The following is a 24,860-nucleotide window of genomic DNA, read 5'->3' as shown; positions in this document are numbered from 1 at the left end:
CCGAAAATGACCTGACTTGATTATAATCCGCAAATTATTGAATTGAACTGAACCCGACTCAAACCCGAGAATGACCCGACCTGATTCTAACCCGCAAATTATTGACTTGAACCGAACCCGACTAGAACCCGAGAATTACCCTAACCCGTTTTAACCTGTGAAACCCGAATTAAACCCGACCTATTGTTCACCCGACCCGAATGTAACCCGACCTGTTATTAATCCGACCTAAACCTGACACAAACCCGATAAGAAGTATGACCCGACTCAAGCATGACCCAACCCAAACCCGACCCGCATAAGTGGAAATTAATCCGAATTGACCCCACCCACTCTTATCCGTTCCAAATCCGACCCGTTTACCCAAATTGACAGCTCTACCGGTAACAAAAATAAAGGGTTAAAAACGGAAACACTAGCATGTTATTAAGCCAATAATGCAAAAAAAGTTCTGATCGCCTTTGTCGGGCCAACTATGAACTCGAAAGTTACTCCTCAATCTATAACCACTTATTCAACAGTGGGATACCATAATACTAATGTACTATGCTATGATCTAATGGAATTAGATATTTTAGACTTTCATGTTATGTGGTTCACCCATTTTGAAATAATTGTTAATTTAATCTTTATTGCTACCATTAATAAAAGATTAAATGATTATATATGTATACATAGTCTTAAGCTTGCTTGTAGTTGTAGCATTTCAAGAATATGTCAATTACTATTGAAGTTGGTAGGTTGTCAATTCTAAAATTTTATTGATTATTGACACTTAATGTAGATTGTTTCGCTGGATTTAACATTTCTACAACATATGCTAAAAGAGTAGCAAAGGTACAAATAAATACAACTTATTTAGCATATACGTACATCGGTACATTAGATGGAGAACAAGCAAGATATCACGTAGTTGGCAAAGGATTCATTTCGTAACCTTGTGTCACGGTCCGGATGTTTTGACACCGGGTCGTGCGGCGCGCCCTCGTCAATTGAGGACAAAGACGCAAGCCTAGAACGGAAGAGGTTCGTGAGCACACAGCAACACGGACCAAGTGTATCTCAAGGAGCACTCGTTAACCACGGGTGCGGAGTCGGGGCTTGTGACGGCCGATACTTCAAAGCGGGCACCAGCGGAACCGACGAGGAAAGGCGTCTCTTGAAGGTTTCTTAGTTTGGTGGGGGATGCTTCAAGACAAGGCAAGCACAATATCTATAAAGGCTTAAACAACAACACAAGTCTTAAAGCAAGGCAAAGGGGTAGGGAGCTTAGATTCAATAACCATTCGCTCCCTAAAGAGCTTTATATAGTATTACTAGAGAAATACAAGTGAACGTTGGAATGACAGTAACACAATAATTCTCCCTAGAGCCTAGAAAGTAAAAAGAAAGACTTAAGAGACATTACATAAGGGAAAATACAATAAAAAGGGAAGGGGATACATAGTTAAAGAGGCGGATTCTAACATCCTCCCCCACTTAAGCCGTCGACGACCTCGTCGACTTACAAACAAACTTACACAAAAAGAAAAAGAAATAGTAGCTTCAATCTTCGGTTGCTGAGGAAGTTCTCGTCCTGGTTCTGATGTTGGCGCGACTGCTGTTGTTGCGGCTGTCATCTTCTGCATCTGGGTGATATGGTTTGAGACGACTAACGTGGAAGACTGGGTGTATCCTCATCCACGTAGGTGGTTCAACCTTGTAAGCACTGTTCCCAATCTGTTTGGTGATGCGGATGGGACCCTCATATTTCCTGATCAGTCGACGATCTCTTCCTCGAAGAAACTTGAGTTGTTCTGGCAGAATTTTCACCATCACCATGTCCCCTACACTAAATTCCAATGGCCTTCTGTTCTGGTCGGCCCACTTCTTCATTCTTTTCGATGCTCGCTCTAAGTAGGCACGAGCAACTTCCATATTTTGTTGCCATTCTCGCTGGAACTCTCGTGCTTCGCGGCTCCTCCCCTCTTCGGACGTTGCTATGGTGTGTGGCAGGAGAGGTTGTTGGCCCATTACCAGCTCAAAAGGGCTTCTGTTGGATGTCGTACTCTTCTGGGCGTTGAAGCAAAGTTGTGCAACATCAAGGAGTTTCACCCAATCCTTCTGGTTGGCGCTGACAAAATGTCTCAAGTATTCCTCCAAAAGACCGTTGAATCTCTCTGTTTGCCCATCAGATTGTGGATGGTGGCTCGAAGACATGTTTAGGTCTGATCCCATTAGCTTAAACAATTCAGTCCAGAATATGCTCGTGAATCTTGTGTCTCGGTCGCTGACGATGCTTTGTGGTAGCCCCCAATACTTCACAATGTGTTTGAAGAACAATGATGCCGTCTCTTCAGCACCACAGGCCTTCTGCAAGGGAACAAAGGTGGCGTATTTTGAGAATCGGTCGATCACCACCATTACAGCTGAGTATTGATCTACTTTGGGGAGACCACTGATGAAGTCCATCGATATGCTTTCCCACGGACGAGACGGCACTGGGAGGGGATCAAGGAGGCCTCCGGGTTTCTGACGTTCCACCTTGTCTTGCTGACAAACCAAGCAGGTCCGAGTGTAGTTCATGACATCGTCCTTCATCCCAGGCCAATAATACCCCATGGAGAGTAAGCTTAGAGTCCGCTGCCAACCTGGATGTCCCGCCCACAAAGTGTCGTGACATTCTCTCAACAACATCTTCCTTAACCCGCCGGCTTTCGGGATGAAAAGTTTTGTACCTTTGGTGAAGAGGAGCCCATCTTCCATCCAAAAACGCCTGGTCTTTCCCTCTTCAATCATCTTCATTATTGTTGTTGTCATCGGATCATCTAGAAGGTAAGCTCGTACTTGATCCCTAATCGACGTGGCAATACTGCTTGCAGTCATGGGGGCCAGTTTGTAAGTTGCGGCAAGATCAGCACGCCTACTCAAGGCATCAGCGACTCTGTTGCTTGCTCCCGGTCTATATGTGAACTCCACATCAAAGTCGGCAAGGGCTTCCTGCCAACGAGCTTGCTTGCCCGTTAACTTTGGTTGGGTGAGGAAGTAGCTAGCGGCCGTGTTATCGGTGCGAACAATAAACTTCGAACCCAACAAGTAGTGTCTCCATCCCTTCAAGCAGTGAACGATGGCTAAGAGCTCTTTTTCTTGTGCTGCATATCTCCTTTCTGCATCACTCAACTTCCGACTCTCATACGCAATTGGGTGTCCATCTTGGAGTAGGACCCCGCCCAAGGCATAATCGGACGCATCCGTCTCAACTTCAAACGGCTTGTTGATGTTAGGGAGCGCTAGAACCGGCTCCTTCATTACTGCTTCTTTGAGCTTGATGAAAGCTCCTTGTTGTTTCTCTAACCAATCCCACTTTTTATCTTTCTTCAACAACTCCGTTAGAGAGCTTGCTATCTCAGAGTATCCTTGAATGAATCGGCGGTAGTAATTAGCTAACCCCAAGAACGACCTTAACTCAGAAACGTTCTTTGGAGCTTGCCAATCACTAATGGCTTGGATTTTCTTAGGATCCATCCTTATGCGGCCTCCTCCTACAAAATGTCCAAGAAAGCTTACTTCCTTCTTTGCAAAAGCACATTTCTCTCGCTTCACGAACAAGTGATGCTGTCTCAATTTTTCGAACACCTTCCTCAAGTGTTCCAAATGATCTTCGAGGGTGTTGCTGAAGATGACAATGTCGTCTAAGTAGACCACCACAAACTTGTCTAGATAGTCGTGAAAGACTTGATTCATCAATGTACAGAAGGTTGCAGGGGCATTTGTTAGCCCGAATGGCATGACCAACCACTCAAACGCCCCGTACCTGGTGACGCAGGCCGTCTTCGGCTCATCCCCTTGAGCAATTCGAACTTGATGGTAGCCAGACCTTAGATCAAGCTTGGTGAAGTACACAGCGTCTCCTAGCTGGTCGAACAAATCTGCCACCAATGGGATCGGATAGTGATTCCTCACTGTCAACTTGTTCAAAGCTCTGTAGTCGATGCACAATCTCAAACTACCATCCTGCTTCTTCTGGAAAAGGACCGGCGCACCATAGGGAGCCTTGGAAGGTCTGATAAATCCGGCTTCTAACAACCCATCCAATTGTCTGCGTAACTCTGCGAGCTCTGGAGGGGCCATCCTATAGGGACTTCTCGCGGGTGGTCTGGCACCAGGCGCCAGTTCAATGTTGTGATCTATGGCCCTTCGAGGGGGGAGAGATTTCGGGAGCTCCTTAGGGAGGATATCGGAGTATTCCCCAAGTAACTCTCTCACGACCTCGGGGACGTCCCCCTCTTCCTCTACATCCTTCATTGAGAGAGTAGCGAGGAACGTAGGCTCATTCCTCCTAATCCCCTTCTTGAGTTGCATCGCAGAGAGGAGGGGACCTTTAAGCTCTTTTCCTTCTTCAGCTTTAGTGTGTGTCCGCAAGAGGCATGGCTGGTGGCTTGTCACAAGTAAGGACCCTAGGTGGGGCATCGGGACAGCCTTACTGGTGTGTAGGAAGTCCATCCCTAGAACCAGCTCAAAATCATCCATTGTTGCCACTGTGAAATCTAGAGTCCCACTCCACTCTCCAATCTTCGTGTTCACGTTCCTTGCCACCCCGCAAGTTGGTTGAGCTTCAGAGTTAACGGTCTTCATTCGACCTCCACTATACACGGCCTTCAGGCCTAATCTGTTTGCCTCCTGCTTTGTAACAAAATTGTGAGTGGCTCCCGTATCAACCATTGCCCGGGCTTTCTTCCCGTTTATCAAGACATCCACGTACATCAAGCTGGTGGTTCGGCTCTTGTTCTCGGATGTTTCTTTTCCCATTGCACACATATAGTATACTGCCCCCAACTTAGAGGGCTCTTCTTCACTGACCACCTCCTCCTCTTTGTCATCCCCCTTGGTATGTTCTGAGGACATTGAGGAGAGCTTCTTCTGGAGGTTGTCTATTTCCGCCTTGTGTTGGCACTCGAACCACTTATGTGGTCCGCGACAGAGTATGCAAGTGAGGGGTTTATTCCATGATGATGAGCCGGAGGACCCACCTCTGTTTGTGGACGCCGCAACTCCGCTCTTCCGTGAGTCCTCTCCCCCACTCCTATATCTGTTTCCTACGCTGTTCGAGCTAGCCTGAGAGTTCCCACTAGTGCTCTTCGGAGTACTTGAAGCTGACCCCATGTTTCCCTTCTTCTGGGTAGGCACCCTTTCTGATGAGTAATCCATCAACCTTTCAGCTGCCGCTATAGCACCTGACAGGGTATCAATTTTCTGGCGCCATATCTCCCTTTGGGCCCAATCTTTCAGGCCTCGCACAAAGTTGAACAACCGGTCTTTCTCCGTCATGTCATGGATCTCCAACATGCACGCCGAATACTCTTTTACATATTCTCGAATGGAGGTCTTGTGTTGCAAGGTTGCAAGCTTGGTGCGAGCCACGAACTCAGTGTTCTCTGGGTAGAATTGAGCCATCAATTCTTTCTTTAGATCTTCCCAAGTGTCTACCGACGTCCTTTTAGCTTGGATATCGGCGTACTTTGTGCGCCACCAGAGTTTGGCGTCATCCACTAAATACATCGTGGCAGTATCCACTTTTAGTCCGTCCTCTAACTGGCATATGCGGAAGTATTGTTCCATGTCAAAGATGAAGTTATCCACTTCCTTCGAATCTCTCGTGCCATTGAAGGTCCGAGGTTTGGGAGGTTTTATTCTAGCACTTCCGCCTCCCCCAAGTCCTCGTTGAGCATGCATCAAGGTTGCACATTTGTCTTGTGCCTCATCAGCAACGCTTTGCACAAAATTAAGCTGCTCCGTCAACCCATCTACCGTCGAAGCAAGCCTCTCTATTTGCTCGGCTTGTTTTATCACAATATCCTCGAGCTTGGGCAATCTTTCTCCCAACATATCCCACTCTTCCGACTTGCCTTCAAGCCATGCAAGTCGTTCTTCCAACGAATATTCTCGCGTCTCGTTGTCAGCCATTTTTCGAGCAACCTGGCTCTGATACCAACTGTCACGGTCCGGATGTTTTGACACCGGGTCGTGCGGCGCGCCCTCGTCAATTGAGGACAAAGACGCAAGCCTAGAACGGAAGAGGTTCGTGAGCACACAGCAACACGGACCAAGTGTATCTCAAGGAGCACTCGTTAACCACGGGTGCGGAGTCGGGGCTTGTGACGGCCGATACTTCAAAGCGGGCACCAGCGGAACCGACGAGGAAAGGCGTCTCTTGAAGGTTTCTTAGTTTGGTGGGGGATGCTTCAAGACAAGGCAAGCACAATATCTATAAAGGCTTAAACAACAACACAAGTCTTAAAGCAAGGCAAAGGGGTAGGGAGCTTAGATTCAATAACCATTCGCTCCCTAAAGAGCTTTATATAGTATTACTAGAGAAATACAAGTGAACGTTGGAATGACAGTAACACAATAATTCTCCCTAGAGCCTAGAAAGTAAAAAGAAAGACTTAAGAGACATTACATAAGGGAAAATACAATAAAAAGGGAAGGGGATACATAGTTAAAGAGGCGGATTCTAACACCTTGCCACGAAATTGTATTATTCAATTGTCAAGGATACATACCCCCCTTCCTCTCCTCCTCCGATCCCCTCCTCCCGGCTTCAACCTTATCAGTGTCTTACTTGGAAAATTGGACAAAAAAATTGCAAGGGTTGAGTTTAGATTAGGGTTCTACTTGCCTGAACCAAAAGAAAAAAGCAACCAAAAGATGATAGTTGAATTCTAGTTATTTAGTTTTATACAAATCATACTTATCTACTCCATAAATCTCCTCTAAGCCCACTAGCATATTACAAATACTCCGTAGTTGGCTTACTCTCTAAATACACTTAGAACTACATCCCCACTACTTATTTGGGTTGAAGTCCGAGTACGGAGTGATTACTAACCCAAATTTATTTAGTCCTTAGATAGTTATGCTATTGGGCACCCCCCTACAAGTAACCCCTGGCTCCGAGCTAGGAGCCATAAGCTCGTAAGGGATTACCCCAGCACCACACCTGTTCCTAAGGCTAGGATCCGCGTTCCTCCTATCAATCTCTTTCTCAATCCTTCGCATCTCTGAAGAGAACTCGAAGAACTTTTCAACAATCACAGGGTCCCCTGTCCATGTTGAGGGCTGTGCTCGCTCCCCAAGGTACTCCTCGTCAGGGGAGTGGGTGGAAAGGGTGTCAATCACAGCGATAAACTTGCTTGTCTGTAGGACACTGGGAAGTGCAGAGAGGTAGAATCTCTGGGGGTCTGATATAAAGCTTGCATACTCAGGATCATTCTCATCAGGGATCAAACGACGCATCAGAACAGGCCGGTTTGGGATGTACCCTCCATAAGGGTACTGCCCGAAGTTCAGAGCAGCATGCTGGGCTGAGCCTAACCACACCAACGTCGTGATGATTCTCACAAGGTCATCTGTATTGTTCAACTCTGGCCACCAGCTTGCATCACTCACATCAGCATGACCGACATTGACAGCCTCATAATACCAAGCCTGAAGCTCCCTATCATCAGCCACTAGGCTTGGATCCTTGTAGTAATGGCACACATAATCTCGAACCCAGTTTTCAATGGCATCCCAAATTAGTAACCCATCAGCAGCATACGGATAGTCCTTGATTAGAAGCCTCAGTCCGTGGGGCTGTGTGCTGTCTGGTACTGCAATTCCTCTGAGAATTACCATTGTAATGGAAAAAAGATGTTAAGACACATAACAATGCTTCAGTTGGAGAATTAGGAGTTTTCATAACATATAAGTATATATTTTACCTTCGGACAAGTTCAAAAGGGAGGCCTTCCAAATCAAAGCGCCAATTCTGATAGGCAGCTGCACTCATCTCCATGCTATAGCGCCCAGGGGAGAAAGAAGACTCGATAACACCATCCCCGTTGATCAAGCTTTGCCTAGCTAGAGCATTAATATGCAATGTGTATCTCATATGAGGCTCCAAGAGCTTGTAAATAGGATGCATACAGCTCAATTGCCTGTGGGCTGATATGATGAATGGTTCCAGTGATGCATGTGTTCGCAGCCTAAAATTTCATATTAAATCAACGTTAATCAATAAATAATCTTGACATTTTGTCAACCAATTAACTTTTTCATCGAGAAAATTGGTTGTTTAAGAGTTCCTTACCAGTGATGAACGAGTTGGTGTACGCCTGCATCATTGGAACATACATGAGCCTTGGCAAGCTGCCAAATCCAGTTACTGGTGGCATCCTCGGGAGGACTCACCACCCTTTTCGACTTTGAATTAGGTCCAGATGGTGGCGAACTTAGTTCAATAGCAATTGGCTTAAGAGTTCCAAGTGAGGTCAAGAAGAACACAGTTCTAGTAGCATAAGCTTTCCGGCCATCCAGAGCATTCAGTCGCTCCAGAAATGGCAAGTACGTGTCATGGTAGTCCACGATAAACAATCTGTTTCCATCCAAAGCCTGAGAAGACATGACCAAGTTTCACAGCATAAGCAACTGAACATAAGAAAATTTGCTAGACATGGTAAAACCGTTATATCATACCTCTTGCACTGACATTCCATCTAAGTAACCGACAATGTGCTCTTCTGTCAGGGCAGATTCTACAGGACCATAAGTTTCTGGGTCAAGATTACTAACTGGTGGAAAGGACTGCATCCTCTGGATACTAGCAGGGTTGACACCAGCTAAAAATTGTCGAGCAAATTCATCATCTCGCATCCAGGCCAATTTATCCTCTGGAAATCAACCAAGCATTACATTAGCAAAATTATACACACTATAAATAATACGAGTAGAGTGAAAGACAATTGTAGGTGTGACTAACTAGATACTATGCTTGGGGTGTCGAACTTAATTAAGCCCTGGCTCGTGGCCTGGATTTTGTGAACAACTTGGGGCAATTTCTTAACAAGTTCATCATGCAAACCAAGGTTATTAAGAAGCAAGCCTTCACTGAAGAGGCTGTCAAGGTGCTTGAACCCAGTGAAATCGTGCTTTGAAGAGATGTTGGTCGTCAGAGATGGTAGCAAGTTGTGAAGAACTGCTTTAAGCCTGCAGAAAGAGAATGTTCCTGCCTTTGATTCCTCGAATTGTTCGTCCCTAGGAACATATATTGGTAATGGCTTCTCCACACGGCTCTCATATTTTATATCTAGGTAGCATTAGAGAAAAAACCACATTTAGTGCCTTATCCATCATAAATCTAAACTTTACAGGCTATATTTCAGGTCTCATTTAATTTCAATCATGTTATTTTGATTAAATTAAAAAGTTTCAATGATTGAGGTTTTAAACTAAACTACTACTAAATGCATAAGGCTAGAGAACAATACTAACCAGTTTCCATAGGAGGTCTGCCAGTACGACACCGTCTAGGGTATGGAATCTTTTCGCCACCAAGTATTGGGCGGGCAAATTCACCTCCTTTATCCAGGTTCCCCAAGTCATTATATATATCATAGTCATAAATCCTGTCTGACATTTTTCTTTCTCCTTTGCCATTACCCCTTAATTCTTTCAGTTCCTTCTCCCTTAGAGCTCTGAGTCCTGCTGGTGTCTCATGTGGTAAATAAGGCTGCAGCCACCAAAAATATAAAATCGACCATGTTAGTCTCGGGACTAACAATTCCATAAGAATTAAAAACATCCAATGTCATGACAAAATCACGTGTCAATCGTTATTATTAATGCTAAATCAACATCTATCTAATAATGTAAATTTTTCTACATTTACGTTAATTATAAGTTACCTTTAAAACTGCATATATCATATTCCTAAAAACAAATAAGATCGCATCATTCGATTATTGATCAAGTACATAAAAGTTAGAAAATTTTGTCCCCTCATCATGAGTGCTAAGTTGCTAAGATGCAAACCTTATTGGTGTGATTTGTGGAACTTGACATTGCAAGAAAAAATAGCAACTAAGTGGGGCTTATGATGGATGAAATTTGAAAACAATATGTTTTGGTGGGAGATTTTCATTTAAAAAGTGGTCACAAAGGTAATTTAGTGGTAAAATGATATAATGGTGCCCACAAAAACATGAACCATCAAAGATGTTTTACAAGAAAAATAAAGAATTAAAACGTGACTAAAAATGATTCTTTACACTATATAACCATCAACAGCACCACAAAAGCTAGATCATGTTACATAAAGTAAAGATTTTAAAGTATCCCAAGCTTTTGAACCCTTTGTTGAATATTCCGATTATGAGAATGATTCTTGTCCAAGTCTAATTCTAGTAGTTTCTGCACCTTTTTTTTTAAATCAAAGTGTTCGCGTGTTTTTTTTTAAAAAAAGAAAGGTACGCTTTATTATACCACTAAACAACGCACATTTTGTCATTCTAATGCTTAATTAGGATCAGAAAGATTGCATATACTCCGTATCATTTAATCATATCCAAGTACTCCGTAATTTACATTCATCAGAAAATCACTCCAAAAAGAAGTCCATCCCAATAATTACTCTAGTCATAAATGACAATAACAATTACTCCGTAGTAATTTTATACCTCATGGTTATATAATATTTTACCAACACAAGTCTTTTAATATCAATAAGCTTGTTGGTATTGTACTATGTTGGCACAATAATTATACGAATGTGAAGTTTAAAAATATCAACAGATAGTTGTTATCATAATTGATGACTACAGTATTTATAAATTCAGACACTTGTTCTAAAGTATTTCACCTAACTCATACAAGTGGATGATATTAATACGATCAAGCAAGCAAGTCACTCAAATATAGTTATCTAGGAAATTGAAGATAAACTAGTCAATATTTTCTATTTCATGAAAATCAGAATTCATGTTCAACTAATCAGAAGATATTGTAAGCTTCCCTAGTTTTGACATCTGATCTGAACATGTATATATTATATGCATTCCAATTTCCAAGATTGACACATTCAAAAGAAACAAAATTTAATTTTGACAAGTAAGATAAAAAAATCAATGGATCTATTATTAAAATATCAAAGCCACTGCCATTCACACGTATTATTGGTTGCATGTCACTTTACAGTTCTCAAGATGCTAATTAAGAAGTAGAGTATTCAATAATTAACCTATTATGTACAACCCTGGTGGTACATCCGAGTTCATTTGCTCATTCAACCATCAAATGAGTAAAAATATTATTTTCTCATTTGTTGATTAAATGAGCAAATGATCTCGAGTACGGTACACCCGAGTATATATAATAAATTCTATTTAATGCTAGGTCATGAAAATTATTTGATTTATTTGTATAACTGTTATACATATCAATGGTAAATTAAACAACTTGTGAATTGACCTTGATCGTGTAATCTCATTTATTGTTACACTCGTAATATTTAAATCTCTTAGCCATCTTTCTACTCCACAATATTCGTCAAGTATTAAAAAAAAATCGATAAACTACCACCCTAGTTTATAGTAGTCCATTTTAAATATCAATGCAATAACGGGTTAATAATTGAGAACAGAAGGAGCACGCTAATATACGTCGATAAATAATCAATTACCTTATTATGGAAAAAGATCCTCTTGGTTTGAATATCTTTGAAAGATTGAACCCAAGAATTGCAGGGGAAATGAACAGGGCCACTTGCAAAACCTTCAATAGTAATACTCTCTAAGAAAAACTCTTGTTGATGATTGTTGGTAATTAAGATTGCTCCTGGTAAACCAAAATTTGAGTCCACCACAAATTCAGCCAAATAATTTACTCTTTCAGCCTTCAATTTGGATTTCTTTGACCAATCTTTCAACACTGCCTCCCCACTTTTCTTTGGTCCTCTTGCTCCTAATATGCCAAAATTAAACAATATTATAAAACCCAAATTAATATTCAATAATATCAGAAATTACGTAAGAGTATATTATTAGGTTCCTTAATCAATTTGCAATTTTGCATGCTTATCTTGTATATATATAATTTATTTGCATGATATACCTACAATTATATAATAAGACTATAATACATTAATACAATAGTGTTTTTGGAGTTATTAAAATAAGCGACTTTTGTACAAATACCTGTCATTAATGTTACCTAGTGAGGCATAAAATGATTAATATCATATGCACGTTCAATAATGCCATGCTACATTAAAATAACTAAACATTTTACCGTGATTCAGCCTAAAGAGGAAAGTGGCATGACTTTTTTTACCTTCACCATATGTACCCAAATGAACATACACATTCCGTACATTAAATCAAGTTTAAACAAGTATTTTAATCTTTAAGCATACTTTTACTGTCTAATAAAGCGCCACAAAGGACAATAACGTCAATGAAATCCTAATAATTCAATAATTGACAAACATTTTTATGTATATATAATTTTTTTACTATTTGAGACAACAATATAGACGAGATTTTAATATATTCAATGGTTAACACAATATGATTGAAAAAAGTGAAATGTTAAATGTCAACTATAATTGTCTCACAAAATAAGTCAAAATAGAACGACATTGAAACAAAGAAGAAGTATGTAATCTAAAGCGCAAAGTCAATAATATACACCCGGGTTTAACATCCAAGAGTATGTTCTTATTTTGATGATTGTGTTCCATTTAATCATCAAATGAAGAACATAAATTAACCTTGGGTTAGTTGGGTGTACGGTGCACCTAGTTGTATATAGCAAATTCCACAGTAATATAGACGGGATTTGTTACATTCAATAATTGATCGAAATGATGAGCATAAAGTAAAATTAAAAAAGAAAGAAGGAATCAAAGAAACATACTTGGATCAATATCAGTGCTAACAATCTGAAGAACAACATTTCTGCCAATCTTATCAGAAAAATTATCAAAATGTTTAACAAGAGCTTCCTTCAAATCTTCCTTAATCTTGTTGCGAACAGTAATAACAGCTCTAACCTTGATCTTAGCATCACCAGAATCATCACGATTATTGAAACCCAGATCAGACGGCTTAGATTTTTTTATCAAGTAATAATCTTCACTAATTGCAGCAACTGGTGTTACAGATAATCTTCTTCCCCTGAAATTTTTACCAGAAACAGAGCATCTTTTATTATTGTTGATTTTATGGGTTAATTTTGTGGAAGAAATAAATGGGGATTTTTCAATAATTGATGAACACAATATTTCTTTTGTTCCTGCCATTTTTTGAAAGATTTGATTTTTTTTTTTTTTTTTTTTTTTTTTGGGTGGGAGGATTTTTGATGAGGTGATCTTAGGAAAGAATGGGGGATGATGAAGTGGAGATGGTGGGAGTGTTTATATTGGAGAGAGAAAGAAAGAAAAAAGGGGTGAAATTAATTTATAGTCAATGAGAAGAAAGGTCTAGTCAACACGTTTGGTTTTGCAAGGGTAGTGTATGAAAATTATGTTTTGAATGAAAAATTGAAATAAGTTGGTAAATTTGATGTGATGTCATTGGGGACAATTAACGGTTGCGGGTTACCACTAAATTATTAGTATGAGTATAGTAAAGTAAAGTAAATCAATTACTCCTAATTCCTCCCTTTCTTTTTTATTGCATCAATTTTTTAAATAAAGTTTTAGATTAACTGTGTCATTTTTTTATCACAAAATTTTATATGTGGTTAGTCGTGTGGTTAGAGTTATTTATTTTGGAATTGCTCGGACAGTCAGAGTCTCAGAGATTACTTATTAATGGGTTAGTTGATGTGTTAAGGTTTACTCTCACACAAAAAACGCATTAACCAACTGAGAACCCCTAAATAAGCTAAGTAACTCCGGCAAAAATGCTCTAACCAGCAGAGTAACTTGAAAATAAATAACCCTTGACCAAAATGAGTGGTCCCTGAATAAGTATTCTCGATCACACGATGTGGCCAGCCACACGGAAAAAACATCCTTCCTTTTTAGTTTACAATCTCTCTATCTCTCTTATCAAAATAAATAAATAAATAAATAAATTATTTTCTCTATCTCTCTCATCTCTAAAAATTGTCTAACAAACCGAAAATTGTAAAACAATGAAACTAAAAAAGCGAAAAAAAAAATATTAAGGATATAATGAGTGTACATGTAAAAATGCCACATCCTATTACCATGATTATACAAGAAAAAATGAAAATAAAATAAAATAAAATAAAATAAAAAAAACATTCAGTTACCATGACATTTTTGTAACATAATTACTCTATTCGAATTTTATTACTCCGGTCACAAAGTTTTTTAAAAAATAGTATAAAACAATCTAAGTGGGATAAGTTGAAAAATAAAAAAAAAAAAATCTGAAAAAACAAAAGTGGGAGGAGTAGGAATACAAAAAAAAAATATTGAAATATGATTTGATGGGACCACTAGTAGAGAGGAAAATCATTCAATCATCAATCAATCATTATAACCTATACTAAAAGCGAACCTAAGATGACATTTGTCACGATGTTATTAATAATTTTCCCTCCTTTTTGCACTTTCCATTTTTTTTTTTTTTTTACCAAATTTTAATGACTTCCATTTTATAAGTTACAATAATACTTATTTCTATTTTGACAACATATCTAATCCAATCATATTCAATTAATATTTTTTTTTAACATATATTCTATATACTATTAATCTTTTAGTTACAAGTATACAAACATAGATTAAAAATAAGGTATTAAAAATATCATTGTCCAAGATTATTATAATATTAAGGAGTATCAATTTTTTCCTCCAAACTCCAACATTAATCATTTAACATTAATCGTTATGCAATGTGATTATCAAAATTAAAATAAAAAACGCTACTACTCACTATAATTACATTTTTAAAAAGTTGATTATGGAATACTAATTATCCTAAAGTAATATAAATCAACTAAATTTTCATTTAATGCCGGTCAAAGTGTGTCAACAAAAATATAAGGACAAATGTATATTAGTTCGTATACGGGTACTAACCTTTTATTTTTTTTCCTTTTTTTTTTTTTGAAGACATATATATACGGGTACTAACCTAAGCTTATATTTTCGTTTTCTTATATAAAACCTAATAGCTTCTAAATTTTTATTAATAAATTATTTTTTAAAAAATTCAAAACAATAACCTTTACGCATTTGGTATAAATTAAAATTCAAGTTATTTTGTCACAAATATTTTTTTTGGATAAATTGTTAAATTAACAGCCATTCTTTATTCTCCTCAAAAATAAAAATAAATAAATAAATAAAAACCATTCTTTATAATTTTTGTTGTAAAGTTTAATTATAACCGTGCATGGCACGGGACTTAACCTAGTAGTAAAATATAGTCAATTTTTTTTTTTACAAAAAAGGAAATAAAGCAATAATTTAAATACGACGGCAAAAGTAATTAAAGTAGATCAATTAATTAAATACGATCGCAAAAGTAAAATGGAGCAATTAATCAAATACGAAGAGAGAACCTGACTCAACTCGTAGTTATTGAACTTTAAGATACATTTAGGGTCTTTATTAATTTATTATATCATTTCATATTGTAAAACATTCGATTTTGATCCAAGTTATATACACTCGGTCATTCAAGTGCATATAAAAGTAGCTACATTCAAAGATAGTTTAAGTTTTTGCTTATTTAATCATTATAACCTATACTAAAAGCGAACCTAAGATGACATTTGTCACGATGTTATTAATAATTTTCCCTCCTTTTTGCACTTTCCTTTTTTTTTTTTTTTACCAAATTTTAATGACTTCCATTTTATAAGTTACAATAATACTTATTTCTATTTTGACAACATATCTAATCCAATCATATTCAATTAATATTTTTTTTTTAACATATATTCTATATAATATTAATCTTTTAGTTACAAGTATACAAACATAGATTAAAAATAAGGTATTAAAAATATCATTGTCCAAGATTATTATAATATTAAGGAGTATCAATTTTTTCCTCCAAACTCCAACATTAATCATTTGACATTAATCGTTATGCAATGTGATTATCAAAATTAAAATAAAAAACGCTACTACTCACTATAATTACATTTTTAAAAAGTTGATTATGGAATACTAATTATCCTAAAGTAATATAAATCAACTAAATTTTCATTTAATGCCGGTCAAAGTGTGTCAACAAAAATATAAGGACAAATGTATATTAGTTCGTATACGGGTACTAACCTTTTATTTTTTTTCCCTTTTTTTTTTGAAGACATATATATACGGGTACTAACCTAAGCTTATATTTTCGTTTTCTTATATAAAACCTAATAGCTTCTAAATTTCTATTAATAAATTATTTTTTAAAAAATTCAAAACAATAACCTTTACGCATTTGGTATAAATTAAAATTCAAGTTATTTTGTCACAAATATTTTATTTTGGATAAATTGTTAAATTAACAGCCATTCTTTATTCTCCTCAAAAATAAAAATAAATAAATAAATAAAAACCATTCTTTATAATTTTTGTTGTAAAGTTTAATTATAACCGTGCATGGCACGGGACTTAACCTAGTAGTAAAATATAGTCAATTTTTTTTTTTAAAAAAAAAGGAAATAAAGCAATAATTTAAATACGACGGCAAAAGTAATTAAAGTAGATCAATTAATTAAATACGATCGCAAAAGTAAAATGGAGCAATTAATCAAATACGAAGAGAGAACCTGACTCAACTCGTAGTTATTGAACTTTAAGATACATTTAGGATCTTTATTAATTTATTATATCATTTCATATTGTAAAACATTCGATTTTGATCTAAGTTATATACACTCGGTCATTCAAGTGCATATAAAAGTAGCTACATTCAAAGATAGTTTAAGTTTTTGCTTATTTAATCTATTTTTTTTATTTAAAATGAATAAAAAAAATACTCCATATCAAAACAAAAATATTAAATGAATAGAAAATATTGGAGTATTTTCTTCAAAAAAAAAAAAAAAAGAAAGAAAATATTGGAGTATTTGATATACGTTGCACTCAAATATACATTTTGATTGTGTTAATGGGCCAAATATATAAAAGAAGAATAAAATAAAAAAATAAAAAATAAAGGAAGTCAAACACTGCACAATAACATTCTTAAAAGACGTGGAAAATCTAAGTCCCATCAAATTGGCTGCGAAAATGATCATCACTATATTTGATCAGCTCCTTTTTTTTTGGCTTAAACTTCTGCGAAATCACTAATAAATAAAGTGATACAAACTTTGAATTCTCATATTGATACAATGGAATTATGGAATAGGTAGTCAAATAATATGTACTATTATAGTTGAATTGATAATTAAGAAAATACGAAGTACAAATAATCTTATTCTCTGAAATTTTGTTTTTTTTTTTTTTTTTTTTTTTTTTTTGAAAGATCTTATTCTCTTAAATTACATAAACATAACGTTTTTCAAATTTAATTTGCGTTTATGTCCCCCACGGAACTTCTTTCTACGAGACGGTGCTTGGAATTGAAAGTGTTGCGCTCGTATGTGAAAAAAGCCACCTCCATCATTTGACAAGCCTTCTTTCTCATAGTGTACCCGACCTTTTGATTAGTAATTGTATCTTTTGATTAGTAATTGTCAAGTGAACATATATGTGTACGGTACACCGGCCTAGCTCTATGTGTATACTTGTTACTTGTAATATGAGTCTATGGTAGTAACTAATTAACAAGAGTTGGCTCAAGCAAGGGGTATGCAACTTAATATATGTAATTAAGAGACTCACCCGTCATAAGTCAGATAGATAACATGGGTTGGATCCGAAAATAGTTGGATCTAAGCTCCGGTGAATCGAATGGGCATCCTTTAAAAAAAAAAAAAAAGCATATGATAATCGGTTCATCTAATAATTTGTATCAAACCATCTTGTCTTTTATTATGGTAAGTATTCTATGTTCATCTAAGCTATGTTATGATTTTAGCACGACTCTTTTGTTACAAAGTTATTTATGAAGTTATTTATTATATAGAAATAGACATGAGTGGTGATGAAATTTAAAAATAACTAGCCTTCTAGACCGTTGCAATGCACGGGTTTATTAGGTATACAATACAATGTTTTTTTTTTTGAAGGAAAATACAAAATTTTATTTTATCATATGTTGGAAAATAAATAGTTTATAAAGGAGAAAAAGGGGTGAAAATTGAATGTAATTGTAGACGATATTAAGTTAGGGGAAAGTGAACCAAACAACATCCAATAAAGCTAGGGTTTTTTTTTTTAATAATATGAGAAAGGGGATAAAAAAAAAATAGATGAGGTGACATGTGCCATTAGTGAAAAATAAAGTTTACACGTGGCATAATTGGCATGATGGTTTGTGTATTTAAATACTAACTAATAAAGTATAGAGTCTACATTGTTTCTAAAAGTTTGACTCACTATTTGTTTTGAATTTCTATTCACTTTTAATTTTTTGCATTTTAGACAAACTTCTTTCTTACGCACCTCTCTTATTTAAAAAAAAAAAAATATTTATAGTGAGTGAGTAAACTTTATAAACTGAAGGAACCATGTTTAATGAGTCATCATGTTAGAGTTTAGCTCGACTTAGCTCGTTGTTTCATCTCTAAACTAGGTGACATAACAAATTAACAATAGGTAGGAAGATGAACCAAATTAAAATGCATTTTTCAACACAAATTATAGATAGTAAATTGAAGTCATTAAAAACCTTAATTATTAGTTGTTGGTCGAATTCCACTTTATAAGTTCAAAGAATCAAATTAAAGAATAATATAAAAAGTACTCCGTAACCTTTAGGTAAAAAAAGAGTGATTGATTTTTTTTTTTTTTTTTTTTTTTTTTTTTATGAGAAAGTCACTGGTGTTATTTGAAAAGATTATGGTTAGCAACTCAACAATTTTACTATTTCATTAATGGGAAATTAAATTTTATACTGATATTTTGTTTGGGACAAGGAAGCAAGGAGAAGGAAGAGAGAAATGGGTCATAAATTGCGATCTATTAGGTTGACTAAGACGTAAAAAATTGTTGGATTAGAAAAGTCAATGCATGTGTCATAAGAGCAATTCACTATTTGATAATTAGCCAAATTGCTGTCACCGACCACAAAAATGAGAGAATGCCTCTAAACCGGGGAAAAAGGCTAAGTCCTTGCATCTCGCCTTTTGTTGTATGTACACATTTTCACCGGCCTCTTTGTTTTCCTCCATTACCAACTCTATGGTCTCCTTAATTTATACATATATGATTTGTAAAGTTAAGAAATTAATTTATAACATATATGCTTTGTAATATGAGAACAAAGATAATAGTAAAATGCTCGTTCTATTGCCACTCTTTACCAATTAACTAATATTATCTTTAACTCTAATCGAACTTCAAGAGGTACAACTGCTCTTAAGTTGGCTTATAACATTTAGCTATAAAGTATAGAACAAAGTTATTTTATGTTCCTTTTAACGAATTCCAAAGCACACATTTTAGCGTCATTATCTTTGACAACACATTACAAAAATATATAATAAAAAAAATTATACTTTAGAATTATACCTTGACACAAATCTAACCAGATTTCACTTGTTTGTCTTAACTGATTAGGAACGTGAACACATGATATGCTTTTGCTCATAGCTTGTTGGAACATCATTAGCTAAATTAAACAACCTACATACTCAGTTAAGTAATATGTATTGTAGTATCAATCAAATGTAGTATTATGGTCTTTGGATGATCTACTAGTTTTAGTTAGTTAAAGTCTTAAGAGGTGATATTAAAGACCTAAGATAAAATCTTGTCTATATCACTTGCCTTTGCGGCTCTTTTTACACCAAAAAAATTTTGTATCATATCCACAGATTATGTACTCATATATTGAGCAAAAATAAATACTACGTATTATGCTAAGCTTTTGGTTGAGGCCTAGGATCGGTTTATATACTCTATCACCCAACCCTTAAATTCCACTTTGAAATGAGGGATGTATGAGATTAGAACCCGTGACTTTTGTATCACACTATCTTTGAAACTATTTCATTAGATCATCTCAACCAAAAAGTTAAGCTGATAGTTGAAGGCCAATATCGATATATATACTCTATCAATGTTGAATAGAATTAAAGTCACTAAAATATTCACATTCAATGAATCACAGGTCTAAAACATCAGGCTAAATCCACCATTATTTTATTTATATTACAATGACTTAGAAATATTCACTACTTTTATTGCTTGTTCAAATTTCTCATAAGACCAACGAAGGAAATTACTTCACATAGAATTGAAGCCGACTTTATAAATTAAAAATTATAATTATTCATAATCATAAGACTAATAAAAATTCAACCCAAAAAGTTTACAAAGGATAGCAAGGAAAACTCTAGTGCCTTTAGTGGGGCTTAAATTGCCTAACCTTATATGGCTCAATGCCTCAATCCACCCAAAAGATATGCAAATAATATTAAAGGTCTTATACTCTTATGTGTCATGTCTTGATCTTTCAATTTTTGCTTTTTATTTGGCACTCAATAATCATACTATTTCACGTTTTGTATAACGGGCCATATATAATACCTACGCTATTTTATTTTATCATACTTTTTATGTGTGACTATTATATTGTGTGACCAATGTTTGCTACTTTAGCTTCCTCAAAGCCACAAAATTTGAGTTTTTTTGGTAATCGACATTTATGTGACTTCTTCATCCACTTTCGGCTTTTTAATGTAGTCAAACAATAATAAAAGGTTTTTGAAACTCGGTTTTTTTTTTTTTTTTTCAATAAAAAAACCGACTTTTATTGTCAAAAATAAATACTCTGTAATATTAAGCTAGTCTTATTTGCTTTATAAATTTGACTTTTGACTATCTAGTACTCCGTATTTCGATTACTTTTTTTTTTCCACTTGTAATTAGATTACTTTTTTATTATTATTATTATTATTATTATTATTATTATTATTATTATTATTATTATTATTATTATTATTATTATTATATCTCAAAAACAAAAGTCATACAACCTACAATAAATTAGTGGGAAGCCGAGATACAATCTGGGCCCCCACTCCTCTAGCTATAGCAAAACCTACCCTAGTGAAGATATGAGCTGCAGCACGAGCCCCAATGTCTTGCGTCGTCGAGAACCTCTGAATCCGCTTCAGTAACGCAACAGCCTCCTTCTCTAATTCCCCAAGCGAAGAAAAGGAGAAGGGTATGAAACCATATCCAATAGCCTGACATCGAGCTTCATACTTAACCCGCTTCCGATGAGCAGCATCAGCCACAACCCGCCCAGGAATAAAGTCAGATAGCCCTGACTGTGTCAAAGGAGAAGACCCTGTCAAATCAACACAGACATCGCGACCACGATCCCATGAATAAAGTAACACATCCGCAGGTCTGAGGGCCTCGTCGTTCCCTCCAGCCAACCCAATGTCAACCTCTTTTCTCGCTGAAATCCCAGAACGATAACAAACATCAACAAGGGTATCCCGAACAACATTATGCCGATGTTTAATACCCACAATACCAGCACAAGACACCGCGTGATCACCGAAAATATCTCCAGCAAAAACCCTCGAACAAGCAGAGCACGACGTGGAGATAGAGAACAATGGAACACCCAACCGATAGGACAACACACATCGATAAGTCTTGGCGTTCATCGTCTGACCCAACCCCGAAATAGGAACCGCCCGAAGCCAAGCAGAGGTGTGATCACCCTGCTGAGATTTCCACAATGCTGATTGTCGAGGAGTTAAAGAATAAGCAGATTCTGCAGAAGCGGTAATCTTTGTGAAATACATATCTGCCAATTTCTTCATGAGTTTAGGGGCAGCGACCTCACTCGGATTACTCAAAATGTCAGACTCCACTGTTCCATTAAACAGACACAACGCATCCTCAAAGGCTCGTCCAAGACCAACAATGCCAGAATGCCGAAGAAGTTGTGTCTGCAACCCAGCAGACTGCAACCGAGAAGCAAGAAAAGCATAGTGACGAACATCACCTGCAGAATAAACACCAAGCCCTCCAAACGCAAATGGTAAGGTGGCAAGCCGCCACTGCCAATCACCAAACCCAGGCCCCGAAGCGGTAACAATACGCTCCAAGGAAGATCGAAGAGCTCCATCAAAAGTGCGCTGAGCTACCTCAAAAGTACTAGGAGGACAAGTACGTAATGCAAAGTAGAGTTTTGAAACTCCAGTACATGCCCTAAGTAACAACAATTCACACTGAGGATCATCTAGCATAGCGACTTTATCCATAAGGGCAATGGTCTTGGTCACCCTCTGCATCACAAGCTCACCACTGAAACCAGAATCGGAACTAGCGGGACCTCCAAGCAACCTAACACCACGCAAAGGTCGAGCAATATTAGGCGGAAAGACACCCACCAGCCAGCTTCGAGGGTCTTCCGTAGGCCAGAAAACTTCAGTTTTTTCCACGTTAAGACATAACCCAGAACGAGGTCCTTCCTCCATAATCAACTGCAGAACTTGCCCCACCACCAAAGTGTCTCCAATAATCGTGCCGTCATCTAAATACCAAGCCTGAAGACATACATCAAAAGTCTCTCTAATTTTACACACCAGAGGTTGTAAAACCAAAGAAAAAAGCAAAGGACCAAGGGGATCACCCTGCTGCACCCCTTGAGATGACCATAAGGTTTGGTCCCCATAGTACAACCTGGCTGGATTAGAATAGCAGAATTCAACCCATCGCGAAATCCCTGGACAACGGCGACGTACCTCACTTAACATGACCGAACGATCAACCAGATTGAAGGCATTTTGAAAATCCACCAACAACATCGATAGACCCACATCAGAACCACGATCCTCAATTAACCGATTCACCGCATGAAGAATTGCCTCACCACCTGAAGAAACCCCAACACCAAATTGAAGGCCATCAAAGTAACTCCCTAAAGACTGACCAACCATAACAGCACCCACCTTCGAAACGAGACGCCTCCAAACCGTACCCACAGCAATAGGACGGATACCACCACCGGGCTTGACAAGTGGCGTAAGAGGAGCACTAGCAATGTACTCTCCTAATTCCATAGGACATCTTCCAGCTAGAAAGAGATTAACCACCCCGGTAATAGAGTCAACCAACTCATCTGAGACTGCCACAGCTGCACCACTTAAGCAATCCATAAGATGTTGAGCACGCAAACCATCCCTACCACATGATGTGCCACGAGGGAAGCTCTTAATCCGATCCAAAACAACAGCAGAAGTCGTTACGAGATGAAGGTGATCAATAGGTATATCAGGCAAGGATGGAGCTGGAGATGAAGGGTGCTTGGACTGTAAATCCGCAAGAGTGGCGTCATTATAAGGAGCAACGCCTGAAGAGGAAAGAACCCGAACTGCAGCAGTGTAATGGCCATCGCAAATCTTCCTACGACACTGCTTTATATTACGCTCCTCCAAATCAATGTCCTCATCATCAACCGCCGACAAAGTAGGAGATTCCTCCGCCAAAATTTCCCTCACAAGCTGCAAATTACCACCCGCTACATTCCAAGAACAAATAGCACGGGAAATACTCTCTTCTTGATGCCGACGCCTTACCGTAGACCGAGACTCACGACTACTCCGAGGGCGAAAGACTTTAAGGATGCAAAGAGGTAACACCAACAAAGAGACCCAATTAGAAATGTCATCAGGCTTAGAGATCACCTTATCAAGAGCACCTTTCAGAACCCGAGAAAACCCCAAACGACACTTGGGAGGGATAGACTTAACAGTGCGAAACCCCTTAGAGAAAAAACAATCAAGGAGAGCCACATCAAAACCACCGTTATGATCTCGCACCTCACCATCCACATGACCAACTTGCGCAGGAGAAGAAGGAGCTTGCGGCTTGGTAAAATTATGAAGCACAAAACGAACAAAACCATCTCCTTCATCAGGGGGCGAAACATCCTCATCCCTATCATGACGACACTTAGAACGAAACGTGTGCGTTTTATAGCAAACGCCACATAACCAAATCCCCATACGCCTAAAAGTAACTTCTGCCTCACTATAAACAGCTAAATTAGAAGTTAGAGAATGACGGGTGATATCTCGCGCACCGATACAACAATGACGATCACTAAGATGCCTAATTAGAGAACGTCGAGTAAGGCCATTTCCACTCCCATCTTGACAACCACTAAGACCCACAAACGGACAATGAAACTTCACAACGACTCCGGACATAGGCTGCAAATACTCTCCCAAGAGACACTTGAAAACTGCCAATTAAACCCCTATAAAGCTGCCTGAAAACTGCACCCAAAACACACCAAAAACACCACCAAAACGCACCTGAAATACGCCGGAAAAAGCACCAGAAACAGACCATAAACTGCACCCAAAACTGCTACAAAACACAACCTAAAACTGGAGCAGCACTAACCTGAATTATGCCACAAAACAAACAGAATTTTGCCAGAAAAACAGCCCGCAAACAGCCCTCAAACTGACCCAAAAGCCGCCTGAAATATGCACTAAAATGCTCCAAAAACGCAACTGAAAACACGACTGAAAACAGAGCAGAAACAAAGCACCAAAATCCTCAAAACAATGCCTCAAAAACGACCAGAAAGACGCCTGAAACCAGCCCTCAAACAGCACCAAAATCACACCCAAACTGAAACAGAAAACTGACCCGAAACCTGCCTTAAAACCGCCTGAAAACAGCCCCAAAAACACCTGGAAAATACGCCTCAAAGTCGCCGGAAACAGGGGAAAACAAGCAGCAAAACACCGGACTGAAAATCGCCTGAAAATTGCCTGGAAATTGCGCCTCAAAACTGCACCAAAAAAGCCCAAAACCACCTGAATTTTACCCCTAAAATAGCCGCCTGAACCACCGGAACCACCTAACGCGAACACGCCTGACCTGAACGACCCTAATCGCCGGAAAATGCGCCGGAAAAGGACGTGGAAGCCTGCCCTGCCCTACCCTAATCGCCCCTAAACGAGAGAAATTCTATTATTATTATTATTATTAT

General features: G+C 37.6%; 1 protein-coding gene across 1 annotated transcript; it reads right to left on the bottom strand.

Moving 5' to 3' along the window:
* Positions 1 to 6,670: 6,670 nt before the first annotated feature.
* On the bottom strand, positions 6,671 to 13,297 carry LOC145624394 (linoleate 13S-lipoxygenase 3-1, chloroplastic-like). Its single transcript, XM_081677422.1, has 8 exons — positions 12,712 to 13,297; positions 11,477 to 11,757; positions 9,292 to 9,529; positions 8,780 to 9,106; positions 8,497 to 8,690; positions 8,111 to 8,412; positions 7,743 to 8,006; positions 6,671 to 7,642 (listed from the first exon to the last, which is right to left on the bottom strand). The coding sequence occupies exons 1-8, from the start codon at positions 13,094 to 13,096 to the stop codon at positions 6,886 to 6,888; spliced, it is 2,748 nt and encodes a 915-aa protein (XP_081533548.1). The 5' UTR covers positions 13,097 to 13,297; the 3' UTR covers positions 6,671 to 6,885.
* Positions 13,298 to 24,860: the final 11,563 nt, after the last annotated feature.

This window comes from Chenopodium album, chromosome 3 (assembly GCF_948465745.1).
Source record: "Chenopodium album chromosome 3, dcCheAlbu1.1, whole genome shotgun sequence".
NCBI classification, from domain to species: Eukaryota; Viridiplantae; Streptophyta; class Magnoliopsida; order Caryophyllales; family Amaranthaceae; genus Chenopodium; species Chenopodium album.
Note: the sequence above shows the minus strand (reverse complement) of the source record. Positions and strands in the feature narration are given on the sequence as shown.

Bases quoted from the DNA above. Each gene is read 5' to 3' on its own strand.
- LOC145624394 (XM_081677422.1), bottom strand. From the start codon at position 13,096: ATGGCAGGAACAAAAGAAATATTGTGTTCATCAATTATTGAAAAATCC. The intron at 9,530-11,476 runs GTAATTGATTAT...TGGTGGCTGCAG, and splicing joins GGATCTTTTTCCATAATAAG to CCTTATTTACCACATGAGAC. The intron at 8,007-8,110 runs GTAAGGAACTCT...ATGAAATTTTAG, and splicing joins CACCAACTCGTTCATCACTG to GCTGCGAACACATGCATCAC.